Below are 26,506 nucleotides of genomic sequence, written 5' to 3'. Positions count from 1 at the left end.
TAAATAGGATTTATAGTAAGCTGTCTGACTACAAATACTCTAGTTCAGCTGAAAACTGATAAATGGAAGGATTTACACACAAATGGAAAAAACATGACTTGGGTGTCTGACTGGATTCAGGCTAAAAAAAAAAAAAAAAGGGTTATCACGAGATGACTGAGACTTTAAGCCTTGGGGTCCACACAAGATAAATGACCAGCTTGTTTGTGTGTGACGTATATGTGCATAGTTTTTATTAAATACTGTGGAAAGGTTGTTCTGAGCAGAAGGGAGTTAATTGTGGATGATGCGCGCTGGGAACCTAACAATGGCTGACTTGGGTAAAATGAGTAAAGAGGTATGGTACTACTGGGGAGAAACAGCATTAAGTAAAAGGATACATGGGGGCAAGGGTAATGAGGGGGAAATTCAGGTATGAATCATGAGGTCAGATCACATTTTATCCGTTTTAACTCTTATTGATTATAACAGTGTCTGGCTTTTAGAAGACACACAATAACATTTGAGAACTATGGGAAAGAACAGTAGAGAAACGTCAGATTTAATATTTGGAAGAAAGTAGCTATTTAGGTGTTTTGTTTGTTTAACAGGAGCAGTAACAGATTGAGACACAATTTTCCTTGACTCTTGACTGGGCTTTCTCTTTCTTCTTTTAGAAAGGCCTGTGAGCTAGCTCCAATTCCAATTAAACAGAAAACGTGGGCACTGAAACAAATGATTTGATATCTGATTTCCCACTGCTGTGTGTGTATGTCTCTGGGAACAATCAAACACAGGTGCAGGATTAACAAATCCACACGAGCTAACTACAGAGGGTAGTCCTTTAGCTACTCTGAATAAAACGAAAAGGTCTGAACACCATCAACAGTCGTGGCCTTTCTTGCTTTAGGGAGCTCTTAAATGCAAAGAGGGACTGTCCCCAGCAGAGACTCATCTGCCTTGAGGATGAAGCTACCATCATTCTCCAGGATCAGCGCTCGAAGTCTACTACATCTCTGCCAAGAACACTAACTGATCCGCATTGCGCCTGCCCAACCCGCAGCAGCCTAGCTCTGCAGACATCCCACAACAGCAAAAGGGGCTCTAAGAGGAAATCCGAATACGCGGCCGAAACCAATTGCGCGGGGAGCCAAAGATTTTATCCACCACAACTCACTGTCTAGACTACAAATCCCAGCATTCACTCCTCGCGCGAAGCCAATGAGGAAGCTCCAAGTTCCTTCAGCCAATCACGTCCTGACCCAGGGACATACCCCGACTGAATTCTGGGATTTGTGGTTTTCACGTGGCAACATTATTTCACCGTGGTGAAGGCGAAGTAGGCCACGCGTCCGATTCGAATGAAAGCTCTTTCTCATAATTCTTATGTTGGTCCCCACGCTACCCCTTAACTAGCATTACTCCCTGGCGTTCTACCTCTTAAAAATCGTAAACCTTTCCTTTACTGTCATACGGGGAAAAGGCAAGTTATTCTCAGATTACAGCACGCTTGTTCCCCCCACCCCCAGTCCTTTAACCGTCGCTTTCAAGTCTCGCGAGAACAAATCCTTTTGGTCGTTGTCATGCCTCCTGAAAGGCGGTTCACGCGAAGACTGACGGAGGTCTCAGCCAACAGAATTACCTTTTAACTAGCGTCTCAATCGCGTGCGTGGGGAGACCTCCATGAACCCTGACCTCGGCTCTCCGTGGCGTCCCGCGTTTGTCGTCCCCGCCCCCGGAGCGAAGGAGGCGGGTTTTGGCCTCTTGCCCGAGGGAGCGAGCGCGGTGAGAGTGGCAGCGAGACCGACCCGAGTGGAGGTGTCTGGCTCCCGGGAGAGGCCCTGCTGTACTCCTCGCCGCCCATGAGCTCGGTTCCCAGCGAGCGGCGCCGTCGTTAGGCCGACCCCGTAGCCTCTGCTTCCTCCAGGACAGGCCCACGCCTCTCCGAGGAGGGGGCAGCCCGTCGAGGCGCCTCCCTAGTCAGCGTCGGCGTCGCGCTGCGACCCTGGAAGCGGGAGCCGCCGCGAGCGAGAGGAGGAGCCCCAGCAACAGCGGCGGCGGCAGCGGGCAGCAGCACCAGCAACGCCAGCGGGCGGGATCGAGGCCGTCAACATGGCGAGCGCCTCGTACCACATTTCCAATTTGCTGGAAAAAATGACATCCAGCGACAAGGACTTCAGGTGAGGCCGAAATCCGACCGTAAACCCACCTTGGCGTCCCCTATCCGCATCCCTGGCCCTCACACGGGCCTTGCCCCACCCCTTTGGCCTTAGCCGGTTTGTGAGCTTTCCCGAGCTTTCCGGCCCACCACCCGTTCCCTGATCCCGCAGGTTCCTTTTTCTCCCACCTTCCGACCCCCTCCCCCCCCCCCCATTCGTTCCTCTAGGCCGTTGCCCGCTGCGGGTCCGAGGCCGCTTCTGCGTCTCCAGACGCCTCCACTGCATTCCCTGCTCCCCACCCCCAATCCCGAGACGTGGTTTTCGCGTCCCAGGTGTGTGAAGGGGCAGAATCACCCACCTTCGTGGGGAAGGGAGTTGCTCTAGGCTAGGAGACCAGGAGGCCCGGGCCTACCGGCCAGCCCGCCTTTAGCGCTAGGCCGCCCTCCTGGCTAGGGCTGAGGCTTGCTGCCCTCTCCGGGCCCCAGCTGCCGCCTCTTTTCCCGCAGATGGAGTGGGCCTAGGTGCATTCAGCTTGAATGATCTGGTTTATTTGAGCTTTCCACGAATTGTGTTATAAACTTTTTCTTTGGACAGTTCTTTTCGTGAAGGTGGGAAGAAGGGGGTGGGGTGGGGAGGGAGCCAGGATGAGGAAACTTGACTCGCAGGGTTTTCCCGCCAGCATCTCTGTCATTTTTCCTTGTCAGGTGAAAACTAAGCAGAAATTCGGGGTTTCATTCTCATTTCCTTATATCCAAAACTACTGCCAGAAAGGTGAATTCCTGGACCTTAAACGTAAAGCAAGGAAATGGATTTACTGATGGAAGTTTTCAAAAATGAGGGTGGTGAATGTGAGGCTTTATTATGGCAGTTCGGTTCTAGGAGACTAGTACTGATTGTTCCAAACCTTGGTAATATGTATATTGAAGAATTGTTATATTTTTACGGATTATCTTGGCCTCTCTCGCTCTTTTTTTTTTTTTTTTTTTTGGGTGCTACAGTGGTGGTTACATTCCTTTCCCACCTACTGTCCCATCACAAAATAAATAAGCTCCCAATCTAAAAAAGCTTTTTTATTTCTTTGATACTTGTTTTGTTCTCTAAGGCTTGGTGGTTGTATTTTGTGAGCATTTTAAAGGAAAGAACAGTTTTCTTCAATTAAAATTGAAGCTGAAGCCTATTTTATTTTGTTTTATTTGTGTATATATGCATAGTATCCTTTAATACCTGAATATCTGAAAATGCCCAGACCACATCTGCCAGGAAGTGATTTTCCTATTTGTGAAAGGAGAAGCATGAAAACTGTAATGATCATATTCTTAACTAAATTGATGTGTCAATGTATTCACGTGGTCAGTGAAATACAGTTTTGGTTTTGTGACTTCAAAGCCAGAAATGATTTTTAAAAAGTTTTGCTACCTAGGAGGTTATTATTTATTGCATTTGAAAATTTTAAAATCCAATTTGCTAATATGAAAAATTTTAGTGATGTGACTTTTTGGAAGAGACATGGCTCTCTTTGGTTGTTTTGGTATTTTAGATTTGTGTAGATCAAAATCAAGGTTTATTGGAGGAAATAAAAGTTTTGCTACTATTTTTGTTTGTGTGTTTTTTAAGGATTACAATGCCGTTTACTTTGGAGCTTCGCTTGCTCCCAGTGCAAGACACTGAAATTTAAATACACATTTGAGTGGAATATATACACATATATATGAACTTTCAGCTATGTAGAATGTGTGGTGTGATTCCCCCCCCCCCATTTCTGTCAATTTGGCTCATCCTGTAAAAGTACTAAATACCATTCTGATTGTATTCAATTTCATACTAAAGATACCACTTTGCTGTAATACTGTAATAGCATGATTTTGTTCAACTGGGTAAACTTCTGTATGGGTAATATGCTTAGAATAAACAAATGAAGCCCTGTTTATACTGCATATGTGATTTTTGACTCAAGCTACTTAATTTCTTGTAAAGATGATCTATACATGATTTTGTTTTCTTTTTTTAATAAATTATATGAAAGAAATAATGCTTTGATGTTAAGCTGTAGTCAGTGTTGAACTTGATAAGAATTATCTACCAGATTCAACTAGAGTAAATCAAAACATTGCTGGGAAGATTGTTCTAAAAGTGTAATATTGATATATTTCTAATATTTGATAAAGAAGAGAAGTGTATGGACTGTGACTTCTAGCTATTTGGCATTTTTAAGGTATTTTTATTAACTGTGTTTTAAAGACTTGTAATATGCTGAAGCCATCCAGTTAACAGACAAGTCTTTGAAACTAAAGTACTCTGTATATTAAGTTACAGATAGAGATTAACTAAAATAGTGAGCATTTAAAATCAAGTATTTTGAATATTTTTCTGTATAATTTTAGTATAGGCATTTATTTGAATATATGTGTTCTTTTTAAAATTATCCCTTCTACTTTCTCGTTTGGAATTTATTTTGGTGTAAATATTAGTTAGTTGCTATGTGTTTTAAAATAGCTACTAACAAAGATCTTGAGGACAGAGTTAATATTATAGGATATCTAGTGCAAACCACTCTACTTGTGCTAAGGTGCTAAGTGGAGACGAAAACAGTAATATATCTAAAAGGAAAAAAAAATTATTCCTCTCATGCTAGACACCAAAGAGACTATGACCAACCGGTCACAAAATATGGGCTCTAGTCATATGTTCTAGTCTAGTAGGATTCTTTCTTGGGAACTGTCTGTGAGATCTTGGGGAGACTACTTAATCTGGGACTAAATTTTTACTTTGAGAAACTTGTACTTGGGTGATTACAAAAGGTCCCTTATAGGCCTGAAATTTTAGGTGTCTGAATAACTAAATAGTCCATTCATATAAAGAAAGTAAAGAAATGGGTACAGGCTAAAAATTTTTCAGATGTTAGCATTTTTAAAGAATCATTTTGTAGGATTTAAATCAGGGGTTCAATTTATTGGTGGGGGACATCTGATGTCCTTTTTCTTTCATGTTTTAGTATTCTGCTCTCTTTGAAGGCGGTATTTTAAGGTTTACGACTAGTAGGTAGGTCATCCTGTAGATACCAGAATGAAAACTTTAATGTACATAAACCATGTGAATGCTCTATTTATGAATATTAATATTGAAAATTGGGTTGCGATAACTTAAGTTTTGCTCATATGTTTCACCACCAGTTGAACTTAAGTATTCCAAGGACTAAGGAGCTGAAGAAAATTTACCGCTGTTCTGTCTTTATCTACATAGTAGTTAACATTAATGCTTACTCACAGCTTTATATACTGGATCCTGTTTATCCTTATAACTCTAGTAAAGTGGATACTAACAATCTCTATTCCAGTCCAGGAAACTCAGGTGTGATGGTGTTCATTAAATACTTGTCCAGGGTGAGTTAGACATTAGATCTGGGGTTTCCAGACCACCCCCAACTCCAACCCCAACCCCCAGAGCATGAACTCTTCTTTTTTTTTTTTTTTTTTTAAGATTTTATTTATTTATTTGACAGAGATCATAAGTAGGCAGAGGCAGGCAGAGAGAGAGAGGGGAAAAGCAGGCTGCCCGCTGATCAGAGAGCCCTATGTGAGCCTGAATTCCAGGGCCCTGAGATCATGACCTGAGCCAAAGGCAGAGGCTTAACCCACTGAGCCACCTAGGTGCCCCCAGAGCTTGAACTCTTAGCTACTGTGTTATGTTACTTCTCTAGGGTTTTGACTAGGGGACATTAAGACTAAAATTTCAGTTCCCTCTCAGGCTTATGGAGTATTTTGTGCTAGAAGACACTTTAATTCCCTGAGAGGGACTGCAAAATGTTTTAAGATCTAGTGCTTTCCCTCAGTAATATTTACATACTTGTTGAATGGTTAAGACATTTTTACAAAAAGATAACCCAGAGCAATATGTAGTTCTCAGCCTTAAGTGGTAGAGAAGATAATAGCAAGGAGATTCACGTTGGTGGAGTCACGTGAGTTAGGTCTTGAAATTGTGGGTAGAGAAAATGAGCGCAAGTGTGAAAGGTCACTATACAAGTAGATAATCTTGACTGGAGCTGGGGGTATTGTTTAGGGAACTGCTTGAGGGTAGGGAACTTGTTGACCAAACTGAGTCCTCCACTGTTTTGGACTTGTGGGTTCTCAGGTGATAGTTTTAGTTGGATTTTAATTACAGAGTTAAGAGAAAAACATGTAACGATTTTGAGAAATTTCTTCCAGAAACCATTGTAAAAATCTGTCAGTCTATTTTTTTAAATATTTGATACAATCTTAAAATAATTACTACATTGCAGAATTTCCTAGCTTGATAATGGTTTATGTTACCAAATTTATGTATGTATGTGTTTTGGATATTAGCAGGTATTTTCTTCCTGGAAACTGTAAATGCTAATAAAAAAAAATCTCAAGCCTCATATGGAATTCAGTTTCAGAGCTGGAAGGGACTTCAGGATCCTGTAACATAGCTGAAAGTAATGTATGGGTATTTATAATAATATAACAATACTAGCAAAGTTCTCTGTACTACCTGTGCTTGAAGAAAAGTGAGTTTTAATCAGAGGAAATCGATTTGTAGAGTTTTTAAGAAGGTGATTTCTGGGCACCTTTTAGGTACTTTGCAGTTTGATGGCGGTAAGTTACTGGATTTCACATAGTGATTTTTCTTGATAAAGCTGTACTGCTAACACTGATTATCAGCCATGATGAAGGCTCACCATTGAAAAATAGACTTCATTGAGGAAACTGCAAAGAAGAGGACTAAAAATTAATTTTACTTACATGAACAATATTAAGACCCTCCTAAATTAATACTCCAAGGGAATAAATGAGAAAAAATGAGATAGTGGTGGTGTGTGTATGAGTTCCTTGAAAGATAATGAACTCACTGGATGGTGCAATTGGCTCTTAATCACTTAGATTTCTGTTAGTAATGGGTAAAATTGTGCTTGTGTATGAGGGGAAGGGTTGTGAGACTGCTCATGTGTGCAATACAAGGTATCTATTTCTGCCATTGTTTCTGCACATCTTTGCATTGGATTTACTAAAGATGAATAAGTTCTCCCCTCAAGGAACTTTCAGTCCAGTAGAATAAGCCAGGTGTATAAATTCTATCCTGTGACTGTCTTGTTCATAACCGTGTTTGCAGAGCCTAGCACAGTTCCTCATGATGGTACTCCCGGACTATTTATTGAATACATGAGATGGCACTGTCTGTAGGTTATGCCCACCTGGGACTGCCATAGAAGTTTGAAAGTTAGCATTTTAACTTTCCGCTCTCCCACCTTAAGCCTTTTTTTTTTCCCCCTATTTTGTCCCATTGTATTACCATGTACCAAATATCCCAGTTGGAAAAACCTCGATGTCACCTTTCTACCTTTTTCTCTCTCATTTAATTTCCTGATCAGTATTTCTCAAAATTAGTCTTCCTGTCTCAGGCTTCTTTCTAATCCAGTCTTTTGGTAACTCTTCCATTAGAATTTTCTTTCTAAATACCACGGCTGATCATTGCCTTCCTCACTAATTCCCGTTGACTACAAGATAAACTCTAAACTTCTTAGCTGTTGCCCACTAAGCTCACTGAAGTTACTCTTCCCCAAGTTTCTAACAAGCTCTGTGTAAATAATTTAATAGATATTTTCTTTGCTTACCTATTTGATAGACAAGCATTGTTTATCACTCTTTCCTTCTTGAAATTCTCTAAAATAGACATCCTTGTCACAGATGGGGTTTATTACCATAGAGGGAGAGAGAACACACGCTATGGGCAGTCTCAGTTAAAGAGTGTTAGGACTCATTCATTTGGGTAATTTTGGGAAGGCTCTAAGGAAGTGGAGTTCCACACTGGATTTTTGGAAAGTTGGGACAATTCCATCGTTTGACATCTTAATATGAGGAGGGCAAGACTAAAGCAGAGGAAAAGCTGTAATTGGTGAAGTAGCAGCAGTCACTTAATGAGTTAGAGAGGAAGATGTGTTTGGTATTTTGTGTTAAGTGAACTTGTCTGAAATGGCTGTTCTGTGAGGTTGTTGATGTCTAGGAAAACAATACACTTTCTTTGTAAGCATCAGATCAGTTTGGAATAACATTCAGGTATAGGTATGAGCCTCATACCAGTTCCTGGACTGTAGAGCTACTGTTTTTTGTTTTTGTTTTTTCCCTTTTCTTATTCTTCCCTTTTGACCAGCAGCTGATGGAGTTGGGCTGCAGGGCACCATTGATTTATGATGTCTGCATCTTCACTGTTGCTTAGACTTTGTTGAATAGGATCAGAGGAATGGCCATTCCGTGTATTCTGTAGTTGAGCCAGCTTTATTAATCCTTTCTCTTCTTGTGAGTGGTTGAACCATCTGATATGACAATGGCGGCTCGTTAACAGTAAGACTGGAAGGGATACGTACATACCTGACTATAACACCTGAGTCCTGTGGTTTTCCTCCTACTTCTTTGTCCATTTTCTAGCTCATCCCATCCCATCCCCATATCTAATCCATTTCAAAGACTTTAACCTTTTAAAACTCAAATAGTTGTCTCATTATTCTCTGTAGGTAGTACTATCAAGTTACCATGAACATTGAATTAGTGATACTGAGCCATTACTTCTAGGGGAAATATGGTGGTAGGTTCCTGTGAGCCTCTAGTCACAGCATTTTCACAGTTGATCAGTTCATAACCTTGTTTTATGTTTATTTCTGTTTAAAGACAACCTTACTTAATATATGTTGTTGATTCATTCACATTGTCCTCACGGCCAGTAGCGCTATCACTTCATGCCTGAGAAAAGCTTATCTAATACATGTGTTTTTTTTTCTGAAAGACAGCTTTCTTGTACCTAGGAATACTAGACAGCACTACACTATGCTTGGGGCTCATTTTAAACAGCAAAATTAACTACCAACAAAAAGCACAAACATGAAAGATGAGGCACTAGATAGAGGATACTTTTTATGGTATGTGAGCTGAAACAAGAAGGCATTTACTCTGCTAGTAATGTAAGAATTGATTGTATGTCCATTTTTCTCCCTCCATAGATTGTCATAATCCTAATTGTAGCTACCATCATTTCTCACTTAGACTGCTACAGTAATTCTCCTAACTTTCTCCATTCATATTGGGTAAATGAGGATTGGTTCTCTCTACACTCTGACCATAGTGTAGCTGGAGTGATGTTTCTGAAATACGCATTTGGTCATTTCAGTATACTGCCCATCTCTGACCTAGATGCCTTTCAGATGCTCTTAGAATAAAGAATAGAATAAAGACAAATAAAGACAAATCCTAATAAGACCCCCAACTCTCTTCAATCTCTTGGCCCTTGCTTACATGTCTGTCATTCCCCACCCCCACCCCCCCACAAATTCCTGCCTATGCTTCAGAGTTACAGTCTTTCCTGATGCACGACACTTAGTGCAAACTACATCAGGTTACTTTATTAAACCTTTGAGTATTCTTTGTGCCCTATTCCTTTCCTTCCCTTCCTAGCATTTATCTCTGTTCATAATTACATATATCATTAACCCATATATGTAATTTTTAAAACTAATATGTCTCTGTGATTGTATTGTAAGCTCCAAGACAATAGGAACTGTTTGCTTTTGCCATCTCTTGTTTATACAGGGTTGAGCATAATACCTGATACATAGATAATAGGTTCTCATTACATAGTCAGTATATCAGATCTTTCTTATCTTGACGTCAGCCTACATTTCCATCTTCTTGTTAGGTTTCTTTCTACCTGCCTCTCTCCCAGCCACACTTAACTGCTTCTTAGCCTTTCACTTGAAATTGTTAGTCCCTCAGCACTGTTGTGGCTGCCACCACCCCCACCCAACACAGACAAAAATAAAAATTTAAAATTCCAAACCAGCTTTCCCCAGGCACACCCCTGTTAATCTTTTGAAATCCAAACTAATTGTCAGTTCTTTGGTGTGATCAGTGTCAAATGTCCTTGAGTATTTTTAAAAATCTGTAAGATTGAGATTTGTCCATGTACCTGCTTGTCTGCCATACTAAGTGAAAAGATGAGGAGGAAGGGACTGGGTCTGTTTTATCATCTTAGGTCTTAGCACCATGCCTAGAACATTATTATGTGCTTAAGAGACATTTTACAAATTGGCTTTTGAATCTGCCATGAACAGCTTTTTAGCTGGTTAAACAGCTTCTTAACAGGATGATCTATAGTGCAAATTTTTATATCAAATTAAAGAAGGAAGAAATTCTTAGAACTTTCTGGTTGGGGGTCACCATTAAAAAGTAACTCTTAGTATAACTTCATAATATTTCAGTCCATTTTTTCTGATTTTTAAAAATACTACCTATTGCTGGTATTACTGGGATTCATTTCAACTTTCAAAAATGTTTAACCATTATCATCGATATGTTAAATTTAAAACATATTGAAGTATAGTTGATATACAAAGTTATATTAGTTTCAGGTGTACAACAAAGTGATTTGACAATTCTAATTCTCTACATTACACAGTCCTCACCATGCTAAGTATAGTCACCATACAAAATTATTACAGTATTAGTGGCTATATTCCCTGTGCTTTACTTTTCATCCCTGCCATTTATTTTATAACTGGAAGTTTGTGCCTCTTAATCCCCTTTAATACCCTCTAGGCCCATCCGTGCATGTTGTTGAGAGTGACAATTTTTCATCCTTTTTTTGTGGCTATTCCTTAAAATATTCCATTGTTTTTTAATCCATTTATCTGTCAGAGGACATTTAGGTTGCTTCCGTATGTTGGCTGTTGTAAACATAGGGGTGCATGTATCTTTTTGAATTAGTGTTTTGTTTTTGGTTTTGGTAGATACCTAGCAGTGAAATTACTAGATCGTATGGTATTCATATTTTTAATTTTTTGAGGAACATCCATGCCATTTTCCACAGTGGCTGCACCATTTTGCATCCTACCCACAGGGAACAGGGTTTCCCCTTTGTCCGCATCCTTGCCAATGCTTGTTATTTCTTGTATTTTTGATACTAGCCAATCTGACTGGTGTGAGGTGATGTCTTATGGTTTCGTATTAATCCTAGATTTTTGAAAATTAGTAGACTTCTCTGAGGTCAGGAGCCAAGGTTTATTTACTTTTTATCTATCCTTTGCTCATTCATAGTCCCAGCCTTTGTAGCATAATAGGCAATGAATAAATAAATGGCAAATAAAGGAAGGAATCTGTTTACCAGTAGACTCCCTTCAGAACCATAAAACAACTTTTTGCCTTGGGATTATTTGCCTTTTTACCTAAATTAATGGCCATGTTCTCTTCAACCAGATGATGAGCATTTCAGGGGTCTTTAGAGGTCCTAATTACTATGGTTTTATTTCATGATTTTATGGAAGTAAAATGGCTATTTTTAATGCTTTGTATGTAGAATTCCTGCATTAGTGTGCTATTACTCAGTTTTTTGTTTTTTTTCTAGAATATTGTGTGGTTTTAATTTCATTTGTCATCATATAAAATGGGCAGGGGCTATCAATTACAACTGTGTTCATTTTAAAAGAAGTAAATGCTTACTTTACCTTGTATAATCCCAATTTGAACACAGACTTTATAAGCTGTTTCACAAAACTTGGTAGGAATTGTGCTTGCTTTGTAGTTTAAAACTTCATCAAATTAACATTAAATGAACATATTAACTCTTTAAATAACAAATAGTGAATTGCTAAATTAGTAAATTGTTTTGCCAATCCTTAACCACATAGTTTATTGCCTGTATTGCCCGACTATCTGCATAGCTGTTTATCATTTCAGTTCCAATAGTTAGTGTTTTTTAATTGATTAATTGATTTAATTGAAGATACAGATTTTGACATTTCTATATGTAATATAAATAGTACACTTTTATTCAAACTTGATCTGGTTCCGATACATGAAAAAGGCATTTAAGTATTTGTTACTGCAGTTAGGTTATTTCAACAGGTAGAGAAGAGCCAGAATTAGGGGAAAAATTCATTCAGCCTTCAGACAGATTGGGGGGGCTTTATTTCAGTGTGATTATCTGTTACTCTTGAGAAATTACTTTTAAAACAATGAATCGGCTAGTGAGGTTTATGAGAAAAAAATGAGAGTCTATTTACCTTATTTTTGTTTCCTATTCAACCCTTTCATTTAAAGCTGAGATTAGACAGTTGATCACTCTGGGTTTTTTTGTTAGGCTATTTATTCAGTATTAAACTTATCTTTGGCAGTAGTTCTTAAGGGGAGGGGGCTGGATGTCAGATGGAACAATGTTCTAGAATTGCCTCTTCACCATTTTGAAAATACACCTGATAAATGTTGTGATGGGAGTTGGAGTGGAAGTGAGAATTTGTATTTTGGAAATTTCCCAGTAATTTATTTTTATTTTTATTTTTTTTTTTAGATTTTTATTTATTTATTTAACAGAGAGAGAGACTGCCAGAGAGGGAACACAAGCAGGGGGAGTGGGAGAGAGAGAAGCAGGCTTCCCGTTGAGCAGGGAGCCTGATGTAGGGCTGGATCCCAGGACCCTGGGATCATGACCTGAGCCAAAGGCAGCCGCTTAATGACTGAGCCACCCAGGCGCCCCTCCCAGTAATTTTTTAATATGTGACCCCCACCCATCAATCCAACAGAGAATATTATATAGGAAGGTATTATGTTTGTAGTTAAAGACTTCCTAGATAAAATTCAAATCACATGCAAAGGAAAAGGTAAAGAGGAGTTTTTCTCCTCTTAAAAGCAGTGATACAATTAATTATGAAAATGAAAATTATGAAAATGAAAGAGCACTCATAGTAGATCCTATCAGTAACTTAAAATAGAACTGACCTGGGGAAGATAATTTAAAGTGATGGTACCTTATTTAAAAGAGTTTGTTAGGACTTAAGATAGTTAGGTAAGGATGATAGCATTAGATTTGAAAGATACGATCTTTATGCTTAAAAAATTTAAATTATCAACAAATTTAATTTTTTGATAGGTTTATGGCTACAAATGATTTGATGACAGAACTGCAGAAAGATTCCATCAAGTTGGATGATGACAGTGAAAGGAAAGTAGTGAAAATGATTTTGAAGTTACTGGAAGATAAAAATGGAGAGGTACAGAATTTAGCTGTCAAATGGTAAGTGTTTTTTACTTATTTCCTACCCCTAACAGCCCCATTAAAAGACTCAGTGTAGTAGTTGGTAAATTATTTTAGTCTTGTACTATGTCTTTCCGGAATTTTCTTTAGAATTTATGGATGAGTGGTGAATGTTTAATGTTTGTATATGGTATGTATGATGCACTTCTTAAAGTTTTTTTTTTTCTTTAAAGATTTTTTTTTTATTAATTTGATAGAGCGAGAGAGCACAGCAGGTGAAACAGTAGAGGGAGAAAGGGAACAGTAGAGGGAGAGGGAGAAGCAGGCTCCCCACTGAGGAAGGAGCCCAGTGCAGGACTTACCAGGATGCTGGGATCATGACCTGAGCCAAAGGCAGATGCTTAACCATCTGAGCCACCCAGATGTCCCATATATTTCTTAAAGTCTTTTATGGTATTTTGATTCATATGAAATACGTAATGGAAACTGTAGGCAGAGTGATTGTCTCACTTGTTTGACCCGATTTTTTTTAGCCCAGTTAGAAGGCCTACCTGCCTCTGTCCATTTCTGTATGAAAATTTAAGAACCAGTGATCAGGGGAATTAAGAAATAATAAGACTTTATAAAGAACAGCAGCATTTAAAACCATAGTTAGCACAAATTCAGACTGATGATACAGCAGTTGCAAAGAATTTTTCCTAAAAATGGTGGGAATTCCAATTGTCTTTGTGTACAGTGCAGTAGGAGCATATTATTAGACATGGTATTGACAGTTTGACTATTTTTAGTAATAGGGTACAGAATTTGAGCTCTCAGTAAATTATGTTAATGGATTATTTCATTTATATGTATCAAATACTAGAAAACCTTAACAATTTACATAGTAGGTTATTAGAAAGTATAGCCTTTAGTTTCATATAACAAACACTGGAATTTTATATCATTTTGTATGTCCTGTAATAATTAGGCAACAATTTAAGTAAAACATTGCCTCATTATGACTCCTTTATTGCACTTAAAAAATTTTTTTTAAAGATTTTATTTTTTGGAGAGAGAGAGAGAGAGTGCACGCACACAAGCAGGAGCGGGGAAGGGTGGAGGGAGAGGGAGAAGCAGACTCCCCACTGAGCAGAGAGTTTTCTGGGATCATGACCTGAGCGGAAGGCAGATATTCAACTGACTGAGCCACCCAGGCACCCAACATTGCATTTTATTACAAAGGTTTTAAGTTTGTCTTAGGCTTAGGTTTTACATACCTGCTGTAAAAATGTGAGAAATCATTGGTCAGCATAGAGTTTCTAGACATGCAGTACAATTTTCTTTAACTTGGGACATTTGCAAGTTTAAAATAAGTCTTAAAAAGGTAAGTTGGAGAATAATGCAGTGAGTATAATTTTACTTTAGTTATTTTTCATCTTTTAATTTTTTTGCCTGTGCTTTATAAAATTAAATATTGTTCAAAATATATGATGAACATTTACCAGCTTTTAAAAGTGGTTAATATAAGGTAGTCCTTGTCTGAAATTGAGAGTTGAGAGGTACATAGGTCTTACTCACTTGCGTAGGAATCTTCTCATTAGGAACCTGAGCTTTTGGTCTTTTGAAGACCTTTTATTCTTAAAATGTAACAGATTAGGGGGAAGAAATAGCATATATTCAAGAAAAAAAGGAATGAAGATAAAAACAAAAGTAATATAGGAGGAGATAAAAACCCCAGAACTAATTTTTGGAGGAGGGAAAATCACAATAGATAAATTACTAACTAGCCTTATCAGGAAATAGGGAAAATTGTCAAAGAACTCATCACCCAAAAGAAACTCAGTCCCAGAAGTCTTTAACACACGTATTTGAAACCTCAAAGAACAGATAATTCCAGTACGGAGAGTTCTAGTACTATTCCAGTACATAAAACTTCCCAGTCTTTTATTTAAACCAATTACTGATAACATATCTTGACTGAGGATAACATTGAAAAAGAAAACTACAGACCGTTTAAATGTTCAGATATAATCCAGCAATATAGTAAGTGTGACATACCACGACCAAGTGAGATTAATTCCAGGAATGAGGGCGGTTCAGTATTATGTGCTTTGTTAATATATTTCATTATGTTAGTAGATAAGAGGAAGAAAAAACAATTGTGCAGGCACTGTTAAGATTCAACATTGATGCTTGATTTAAAAAAAAACAAAAACACCAAAACACAACACTTAGGCTATTTAGTGTAATTAGGAGTGAAACACCTTCCCAAGACCATCATCATACTCAATATGTCACTGGAGTGAACAGATCAGGGATGCTTTATCTCACTTGGGAGAGTTCACTACCTGTTTCAAGGGAGACATTTAATAACGGAGTTGATAAGACCTTTTTTAACATCAGGAGTACACACACATACACATACCTTAACCTAAAAGCCAGATACCTTTACACTAATTACCAGATACCTTTACACTAATGTCAGGAATAATCAAAGATGTTTTCCTGTCTCCACTACATTCTTTTTTTTTTTTTTTTTAAGGTTTTTTTATTTATTAGAGAGAGAGAGACTGAGCGAGAGAGGGAACACAAGCAGGGGGAATGGGAGAGGGAGAAGCAGGGTTCCTGCCGAGCAGGGGAGACCAATGCTGGGCTCCATCCCAGGACCTTGGCACCATGGCCTGAGCTGAAGGCAGATGCTTAATGACGGAACCACCCAGGCGCCCCTCCACTATATTCTTTTTGAAGGTATTAGTCACTATAGGACAAGGGAGAATAAAATTATATGCATAAGAATTGGAAAAGGTACATGAGAAAAGTCAATCAAGAAAAAAATTTCATGTGGACAGTAAGAAGTTAGTGAAGTAATGGAATGGGAAGGTAATGAAGAAAAGTGTGTAGTTCTCATATAAACAATAACCAATTGGAAGATCTCATGGAATCAAATGTCCATTTATTACAGCAACAGAAAGACAAAATGCCTAGGAATTAAATGTAACAAGAAATGTTACAATGGTGACCTTGAGTGAGGGTATTGAATGGTGTAGGTAAGGTTACAATTTTATCTTTTTCAAAACTTAAGGAGAAATTTAAAATATTCTTGACCCCTAAAAAAATGTACTTGGAACAAATGGAAAGACATTCCATGTCCTTGGATTGGATAAATCAACAAAGTTATTGGTTCTCTTCAAGCTAATTCAATGCTGACTTAATTATAAAAAATTATTTCACAAGCTAGACAAGTTGATTCTAAGGTATATTTTGGTGGGAGGAAGAGGGGCAGGTGTTTGCTCAAGAGAGTCAAGAAAACTGAAAAAGTGTAACAGTTGCTGAAGTTGGAGTTGTTGCTTAGCCCTACTAGATATGAAAAGAGGCTATTATGTTTCTCTAATCAAAGCAGTGCAGTAGTGAGGCATTAATGGACAAATGGAGTAAATAGAAAGTATGTGATAGAAAGTTGGATTTTTTTTTTAAGCTGTTTATTATTTATTCAACAGAGAGATAAAGAGCACAAGTAGGCAGAGCAGCAGGCAGAGGGAGAGGGAGAAGCAGGCCCCAGGGATCATGACCCGAGCTGAAGGCAGCCGTTTAACTGACTGAGCCACCCAGGTGCCCCAGATTTTTTTTTTCTTTTTTTTTTTTTTTAAGGACTGGATAACTATTTGGAAAAGATACAATGGTATCCTTACCTCACAACATCCTTACTGAAGGTCACTGTTCACTTTAAATTAGTTTTGCTTGTTTTAGAACTTCATATAAGTGGAATTATACAATATGTTCTCTTTTGTGTCTAGCTGTTATATTCATCACATCTGTGAGATTCATCCATGTTGGGTGTATTAGTATTTTTTGGCTTTCTATTATTGATTAGTAGCCATCTCGATAACCAGGCTGTTAATACATTTGGTTTCTTTCTAGACTTTGGCTATTGTGAATAGAGATACAATGAACATTCTTGTATGAGTTCTTTTTAGGAAATGGTCTTTTTTATGGATAAATACCTAAGAATGGATTTGCTGTTCTACATTTAGATTTTTAACAAACTGTCAAATTGTTCCTCCAAGTATTTGTATGATTTTACATGAAAGTACTAGTTGTCGCCACATTCTCACCCATGCTTGGTTTTGTCACTCTTTAATTTTAGCCCTTTTAGTAAGTGTATAGGTGTAGTTTTAATTTACACGTCCCTGATAACTAGTAATGTCAGTGCTGTTTTGTGTGTTTGTTGGACTTTTTTTTTTTTTTTTGGACTTTTCCCAGTTTTTTTAAGTGAGGTGGTTTTCTTTCTTTCTTTCTTTCTTTCTTTCTTTTTTTTTAAAGATTTTATTTATTTATTTGACAGACAGAGATCACAAGTAGGCAGAGGCAGGCAGAGAGAGAGGGGGGAAGCAGGCTCCCTGCCGAGCAGAGAGTCCAATATGGGGCTTGATCCCAGGACCCCAGGATCATGACCCAAGCTGAAGGCAGAGACTTTAACCCATTGAGCCACCCAGGTGCCCCAGAGGTGGTTTTCTTATTATCAAATTGTAGGAGTTCTTCATATAGTCCAAATAGGCCCTTTGATACATATATTTTGTGAATATTTTCTCCAATTTGATGAGCTTAAGTTTTTAAATTTAGTTTTAAATTTAGTTTCATTTGGTTATCTTATAAATTAATTTCAGCTTTTCTTTTATGGTAATTGCTTTCCATGTCCCAAGAAGCCTTTGTTTATCTTATGTTGCAACAATTTCCTCCCCCCTTTTTTTTTTCTAAAAGCCTTACAGTTTCAGCTTTTACTTTTAGTCTTGTGATCTGTCTTGAATTAACTTTTGTGAAATAGGAATTGAGTTCAGTTTTTTATGGGAACATCTCATTGTTGAAGCACCATTTATTGAAAACTGCTTTTCCCATTGAATTGCACTGATACCAGAGATCATTAGACTGAAAGTGTGGGTTTATTTCTTCACTCTTTTGTGTTTCATTGGTGTTTTTGTGTATTTATACCAGTACAAAACTGTTGTATTAGTGTAGTGTGGTGTATTAGACAACCTTGCCACTGTTGACTTTTTGGGGTGATAATTCCTTGTGAGGAGCTTACCTGTGTATTTTGTGTATTGTAGGATGTTTAGTAGGATCTTGCCTTTAGCTACTATTTACTAGTAGCATTCCTTCTTTCCCTAGGAGTATCAACCCAGAATGTTTCCAGACATTGCTAGCTATCTACTGGAGGTTAAAAATTGCCCTTTGTTGAAAACCCCTGGTATAGATGTATACAAGTCTGTTGTAAGGTGGTGTAAGTTCTCTAGCTTCATTCTTCCTTTCCCAAGAGAATTTTGTTTTTTTTAGGGTTTTCTGTTTGTTTGTTTTTTGTATTTCCATTATAAATTTCAGAATCGGTTTGTCAGTTTCATTTTTTTTTTTTTAAAAAGCTTGCTCAAATTTTGATTGGGATTGTGTTGAAGCTATAGAGATTTTTGAAGAGAACATCTTAACAATATTGTCTTTTCGTGAACCATAGTATCTCATACTTATTAGTCACAGTAGTTTTTGTAGATTCCTTGGGATTTTCTACCTAAATAGGGGTCATCAGTGAATAACCCCCTCTTTCAGTCCTGATTTTGGTGATTTGTGTTTTCTCTCCTTTTTCCCTCAAGTCATCTAATTAGGGATTTACCAGTTTATCAAAGAACTGACTTTAAGGTTTGTTAATTTTCTCTGTTGTTTGTTGCCTTATTTCATTGACTTCTCTTTTATTGTAATGCTCACTTTCTTCCTTTCTAATTCTTAAACAATTAAAGGTATGTATTTTTTTCTCACTACTTCTTGAGCTACATTCTACAAATTCTGCTGGTTTCATTCAGGTAATCTCTACACCCAGTGTGGGCTTGAATTTAGAACCCTGAGATCAGGATTTGCATGCTCCACCAACTGAGCGAGCCAGCCAGGTGCCCCTGGATTGAAATAGTTTTATTTCTGTTGTGATTTTCCTTTGATCCTTGGGTTATTTAGAAGTAATTTTCAAATATTTGAAAGTTACCTAGATGTTTATTTTTATTGCTGTTTAATCTAATTCAGTTCTGTTCAGAGAACCATGCTCTTTAAAATTTCAGGATGTTTGTTTTGGTTTGTTTTGTCTACTTGGATTTGTTTTATGGTTCAGCATTGTGATACATCTTGGTGAATGAATATCCCATGTATACTTGGAAGAAAGTATATTCTGTGGTAGAGGGGCATAATATTTTAGAAATGTCAGGTCAAGGTAGTTGATAAAGTTTAGATTTTATATTCTTTGTGATTTTTTTGTTTTTGGCATTAAATACCCAGAAGAGTGGAGTGTTTAAGTTTTCCGACTATGATTGTCAAATTATGTTTTTCTCTTTGATAATGTCAGTTTCTGTTCCATGTATTTTAAAACCTAATGACTAAATGCATACACATTTATGTCTTCCTGATGTTTGACCTTTTTAGGAGTATAAAATGTTTCTCTTCAAATACACCTTATCTCCAAATATATTTTCTTCTTTCTTAATATGGAAAAGTCACCCCAACTTTTTTAAGATTAGTGTTCGCATAGTGTACCTTTTTTTATTTTTCAGTTTAATCTGTGTTTATTTTTATTTATTTATTTATTTATTTTTAAAGATTTTATTTATTTATTTGTTAGAGAGAGAGAGAGAGAGTGAGCGAGCACAGGCAGAGGCAGAGAGAGAAGCAGGCTCCCTGCCAAGCAAGGAGCCCGATGTGGGACTCGATCCCAGGATGCTGGGATCATGACCTGAGCCGAAGGCAGCTTCTTAACCAACTGAGCCACCCAGGCGTCCCGTGTTTATTTTTAAATGATGTTTCTTATAGACAGTGAATAGTTAATTCTTGCTTTGATTCAGTCTCATAATTTTTGCCCTTTAATAGGAGTGCTTATATAGTTCATTGGCATTTATTATAAATATTTGGTACGGTTGGATTTAGGTGTGTCATTCTTATTTTCATTTTGCTTTTGTTGCTCTTGATGTGTTTCCCCCCAGCCCCCCCACCTGCCTTCTTTTGGGTTAATCAAATCTTTTATAGCAACAGTTCTCAAAGTTTGATTCGGGGGACCCTGGAACATCATGTGACCCTGAAAGTTTCAAAGTTTATCATGTGAATAATTATTTTCCCTTTGACTCTCGTTTTCTTCTAAGTGCACAGTGTAATTTTCCAGAGGCCACATGATGTGATCATCACAGCAGATTGAATACAAAGTCAAATATGAGAATCCAGGTTTTTTTTTGAAGTGCAAACATAGATATCAGTGCTATTTTTCTCATTTTTTTTGAGAAAGATTAATTTTTAAAAAAATGGTTATGTTAACATGTGATAGGTTTATTTTTGTCACTTTTAATTTTTAATATGGTAAGTAGTGACAGAACCCACATAAGGAAGAGTTTTTGGGGTCTTCATTGATTTTTAAAGTGTTAAAAGGGTTCCTGAAACCAAAAGGTTGGATATCTGTTTTATATTTAATTTTGATATCCTCTGTTGACTTTTTAGATATTATCTCCTAGTGTTTTTTGAATTGTCACTCTAGGCTAGGGATTACAGATTGCATCTTAAAATCATGACAGGCTACTAAAGGTTAATATTGTACCACTTGATACAAATTATATAAATCTTGCAGCATTTTTCCACTTTCTTCCTGTCTTTAGCTGTTGTTTTTTCGTATGTTTGTGTGTATGTATATCTGTAATACAGTATTATTTATAGTTTGAAGGAAAATCATATAGTCTTTTATTTTTTTCAAGTATACTTATTTACTTACTTATTAGTAATCTCTAAACCCAACGTGGGGCTTAAACTTAACAACCCTGAGATCAAGAGTTGCATGCTCTGCCATTGAGTCAGCCAGGCACTCCATGTAGTCTCCTAAATAAAGCCTTTTATGTACACATATTTACATTTCTGGTGATCTTTGTAAATCTGAGTAACCATCTAGTTTACTTTTTCTTTAGCCTAAAGAACTTTCTTTGGCAATTCTTGCAGTATAGATTTGGTAGTGATATAGTTTCAGTTTTTCTCATAAATTGCCTTTATTTTTTTTTTTTTAAGATTTTATTCATTTGTTTGAGAGAGAGAGAGAGCATGAGAAGGGGGAGGGCCAGAGGAGGGAGTAAACTCCCTGCTGAGAAGGGAGCCCGATGCAGGACTCGATCCCGGGACTCCAGGATCACTATATGAGCCAAAGGCAGTTGTTTAACCAACTGAGCCACCCAGGTGCTCTTTATTTTCATTTTTAAGGGATAATTTCACTAGATTTGGAATTCTAGGTAGACTTTTCTCTGTTTTTAGTTACATCATTATTTGGCATTCAAATTGTTGTTTTTCTAAAATACAGTTTTAGAGAGTTTACAGTCTTTATCTGCAGAAGGGTTGGCCCAACACAGCTGTTTTGCCATTACCAGAAGCTGGAACTGTTCACATTCATTTTTAGAATCCCCTTTATTTTCACTCCAATTTTTTCATTGTTTCATGTTAGGTTTTTACACATATGCCATGTCTTTTGTCACTGCTGTATTTTGGATTGAATTGTTCTTGGATTTCTCCAACCTTTTTATTTTTCTTTCTTCTCTTAATTTCCCAAATTGCACTGCCTATGGCTTCTCCAGTCAAGCAGTTAATTTATTGAACATCTGTATTTGATAAATGTTGATCTGACATTTATCCAATTAAACCATTTTTATCATGTCACTTATGCTTGACAAATACATTGGCTCCCAGTTTTACCACATCACATTTAAATTTGCTGTCCTAGGGGCACCTGGGTGGCTCAGTGGGTTAAAGCCTCTGCCTTCGGCTCGGGTCGTGATCCCAGGGTCCTGGGATCGAGCCCCACATCGGGCTCTCTGCTCAGCGGGGAGCCTGCTTCTCCCTCTCTCTCTGCCTGCCTCTCTACCTACTTGTGATCTCTGTCTGTCAAATAAATAAATAAAATCTTAAAAAAAAAAAAAAAATTTGCTGTCCTAACTTTAAAGGTTCTCCATAATGTCCCAGGGGCCTACCTTTCCTATTGTCTTTTATATGCCTTTTGTGTCAAACTGTTCTTTTCATCCTCATTTTTAAATCTTACTTTATTTAAATTCAGTTAACATATAGTGTATCATTAGTTTGAGATGTAGAGTTCAGTAATTCATCAGTTGCATATAACACCCAGTGCTCATTAACATTCCCCCACCCACTTCCCCTCCAGCAACCCTGTTTGTTTTTTATAGTTAAGAGTCTCTTATGGTTTGTCTCCCTCTCTGATTTTGTCTTATTTAATTTTTGCCTCCCTTCCCCTATGATCTTCTGTTTTGTTTCTTAAGTTCCAGCTATGAGTAAAACCATATGATAATTGTCTCTGGTTGACTTACTTCACTTACCATGATAACCTCTGTTTCCATTCACATCAATGTAAATGGTGCCATTTCATGCTTTTTGATGGCTGAGTAATATTCCTGTGTGTGTGTGTGTGTGTGTGTGTGTGTGTGTGTGTGTGTACACACACACACACACACACATCTTTATCCATTCATCTGTTGGTGGACATTTGGGCTCTTTACATAGTTTGACTGTTGTGGACATTGCTGCTGTAAATATTGGGGTACAGGTGTCCCTTTGGATCACAGTATTTGTATCCTTTGGGTAAATACCTAGTAGTTCAATTGTGGGATTGTAGTGTAGCTCTATTTTTAACTTCTTGAAGAACCTCCATACTGTTTTCCAGAGTGGCTGCACCAGCTTGCATTCCCACCAACAGTGTAAGAAGGTTCCCCTTTCTCCACATCCTTGCCAACATTTGTTGTTTCCTGACTTGTTAATTTTAGCCATTCTGACTGGTGTGATGTGGCATCTGATTGTGGTTTTGATTTGTATTTCCCTGATGCCAAGTGATGTTGAGCATTTTTTCATGTGTCTGTTGCCCATTTGTAGGTCTTCTTTGCAGAAATGTCTGTTCATGTCTTCTGCCCAGTTCTTGACAGATTATTTGGCTTTTTGGTTGTTGAGTATGATAAGTTCTTTTACCTTCTCCCATTCCTTGGGTTGTCTTTTGGTTTTGTTGACTGCTTCCTTTGTTGTGCAAAACCTTTTTATCTTCATGAAGACCCAGTAATTCATTTTTGCTGTTGTTTCCCATTCCTCATTTTTTTAATATGCATTCCATTCATTCTGGTCTCTGATCTTTGCATTTAAAATGCTCTTTTCTAACAATATCCTATAAACTAAGTACCTAAAAATATGTTCTTAGGTGCAGTCTTCTGTCCTGTAAATACTAATATAGAATTTAAGAGTTTTTAAAAAGAAATTGTGCAGAGGGGTGCATGTCTTCATTTCATTTCTAAAATAGCTTTGTGCATTTCTTGACCTTATCAACCAGTGATAAATATTTGGCGATCGGGACATTACTTTTCTTATTCAGTATAGTACAAGGGCTTTTCAGTGAAAATTCATGTACCAAGCATCTATGTGCTAAATTCTTTGGGAAGAGCACTAAGGAAGAACTTTTCTCTGTCGACAATCAGTGGACCTTCATGCAAACCTATAATAATAATATAAAACACTAATATGAACAGAATATCCAAGGTTCTTTGGGAACACAGAGTAGTACTAACTAGTTTGTTTTTTGTAACCAGTGGTTTGATGCTTTTTAAAATTTAAACAGGAAAATAGAAGGAATGTGAATTCTTTTGGTTCACAAGGTGGAGTTTGGTGATAGATGATAGGAGGAAGGCAGGATCAGAGTTGGCAAAGTGATCTATTGGATGGAATTGCTGTTTCAGGTAAACCATAGGATCCTTGTTAGGAGTAGACTCCTAATTAGCTTTTTTAGTACTAAAAAATGTTTTGTTTATATGAAGGATTGGGAGGGGTAAAAGCATCTTAAGTTTCATGAAACCATGGTGGATATCAGTGGGGAAACTGGAAACCAACTGCAAGGAGCTTATCAGTCCAAATTTGTTTTAAACCCTTACTCATATACAATGGATGATACAGGCATAGTGTATTTACTTTGTGTTGATAGTTGCTAGGCAGAAAAAATGCTTTTGTCTATTTTTGTTTTTGTATTTAATGTAAATTAATTTTTTTTTCTATTTTATATTACAGTCTTGGTCCCTTAGTGAGTAAAGTGAAAGAATACCAAGTAGAGACAATTGTAGATACCCTCTGCACTAACATGCTTTCTGATAAGGAACAACTTCGAGATATTTCAAGTATTGGCCTTAAAACAGTAATTGGAGAACTTCCTCCAGCTTCCAGTGGTAAGCAAGAGCACTTTTTTCTTCCTAGTTCCTTTTTACCTGGAGCTGTTTTTCCTCTCATTTGTTTTTTCCTCCTGGCCAGGGAAGGGGAGCAGTGTCTATCATAGGATTTTTGTAAGGATCTCTTTGAACAAGTAAGAGGAAAAATGTCCAGAGTCTTATTTTTGCTTAAAATCAATTTTCACTTTTAAATGAATATTATTTTGACTGAATTTAAGTATCTTGTAGGAATAGCAAGATTTTTTATTGTTGTATTTACCATGACTACAGAATAGAGTTAATGCTAACCTGTGCATTAAGGGAAAAGATAACCAATGAGTTATTTCTGATTAGCTCTCTATTTTCAGTATTAATTTTGCTTTGCATCAGAATTTATGATGTGTGAAACATAATATTGTTTTAAGACAGTTGTGAAATAGTCCAGTTTACTAGTATCTTTATTAAGGCTGACTCTGTAGCTACTTTGGTAATTTAAAAAATTTAAAATGACAATTAATGAATTTGTTAATTAATTAGACTTTGGCCTCTGACACAAATATTTAGGTAATGCAAGTTTTAGAATTGATCTTGACTACCAAGCTGTTGGCTAAAATCAGCAGGCTAAAGTTGTTGATGGTCCTATCTATAGTTGAAGTAAAATTATTATCTACTTCATGGAGAGATGTAGACTGGTAATAGTGTAGTCTAAGTATGTAGTTTTTATTCATTTACTTAAATATTTATTAATCTTTTGCTATGCTAGCCATCATCCTAGATTGGTGTGTATTATTTCAGTAAGTCTAAACATCAGCCATATGGGTCATAATATTCCTGGTTTATCGATGAGGGAACTGAAACGCAGAGAGATTAGGTTAATGCATCCAAAGTTGTGATTACCTATTTGGGTGAAGATTCAAATCCTCCATTATCTTTTAATTGAAAGATGATGCTTTTTCAGCTGTTTCTTATCAGTGTTACTTTACTCTTATTATTCCTGTAAAATATTTCTTATAATTGTATTAGTTATATTGATGTCCTCATTTCATTGAAACATGTTTGTTTTTAGCTGATTTCTGGTTCTAACAAGAATTCTGTTAACCGTTTAGATTAATTTCTTGTTCTTTTTTTCTCCCACCTGCCAGTAATAAGACAAATCTACTTCAAAATAGAATAACCTTGATTTATGAGTTCTCTGGAACAGCATTTCTAGTTCATCATAATGAACTTTTGGAGTCTTTGGATTGGAATAGGAAGGATCTTACAGGTTTACAGCTTTCTCTTTTTTAAGAGATCATGTTGTTAGAGCTCAGAATATATTTGGTTTTTAATTCACTGAAATTTTAAAAAGTCTAGGTTGCTAGTAAAGAGTATTTAAGTAGAAGAAAATTCATTTCTGTTTTCCAGTCTACAGCTCCTACTGGCTCCATTGTTGGCAGTCATGTCAGTATATAGAATTCTTGTCCAGTAGAGTCTGTTGAATCATTATTGTTTTGCCTGTGTCATGTACTCCTTCTACAGTTATTATCTCTTATTTCTGCTTATGTCTAATAAATTACTTGGCTAAAAACAACCCGTTTTGAAATACTTTTCTGACATGGATCTCTTAAGTCAGTCTCAATTATAATCGTTTAAAGTTGTTGACTATCTGGTAAGCACCATGAATATAAGGTAGAGTCATTATACTTGCCTTGAAATTATTCTTGGTTTATTATTCATACAGGCTCTGCATTAGCTGCTAATGTATGTAAAAAGATTACTGGACGTCTTACCAGTGCAATAGCGAAGCAGGAAGATGTTTCTGTTCAGCTAGAAGCCTTGGATATTATGGCTGATATGTTGAGCAGGTAAACATGCCTGTCATTTGTATTATTTGTAATAAAAAACTATGCACATTTATTAAAAACACCTTTTGATAAATATAATTTGGTCTGAAACTGTCCGTGTTTAAATTGTGACTGTTTATAAATATGTGGGAGGGGAGAAATAAGCTAATTATATTTATCACATAATACTGCATAGCAGGCATTTTTTGTAGTTTTGAAAAGTAATAAAATTTGTGATTTGAATATGTCAGCATAGTTTTTATGTTTTGTTTTACTCTTAGATCTTGATAACAGGGATTTCTCT

General features: G+C 37.0%; 1 protein-coding gene across 1 annotated transcript in view; it reads left to right on the top strand.

The window, feature by feature from the left end:
• The first annotated feature begins 1,745 nt into the window (after window positions 1-1,745).
• CAND1 (cullin associated and neddylation dissociated 1) overlaps window positions 1,746-26,506 on the top strand; it is a 43,183-nt gene continuing 18,422 nt past the window's right edge. The window contains exons 1-4 of the mRNA XM_080810631.1: window positions 1,746-2,159; window positions 13,065-13,208; window positions 24,246-24,400; window positions 26,100-26,223. Coding sequence (XP_080666757.1) covers window positions 2,092-2,159; window positions 13,065-13,208; window positions 24,246-24,400; window positions 26,100-26,223 — 491 coding nt within the window. The 5' untranslated portion in view covers window positions 1,746-2,091. The remainder of the gene's footprint in view (window positions 2,160-13,064; window positions 13,209-24,245; window positions 24,401-26,099; window positions 26,224-26,506) is intronic.

The sequence above is a fragment of the Martes martes genome, assembly GCF_963455335.1.
Source record: "Martes martes genome assembly, chromosome: 8".
NCBI classification, from domain to species: Eukaryota; Metazoa; Chordata; class Mammalia; order Carnivora; family Mustelidae; genus Martes; species Martes martes.
This window is presented reverse-complemented; position numbering and strand designations above follow the sequence as displayed.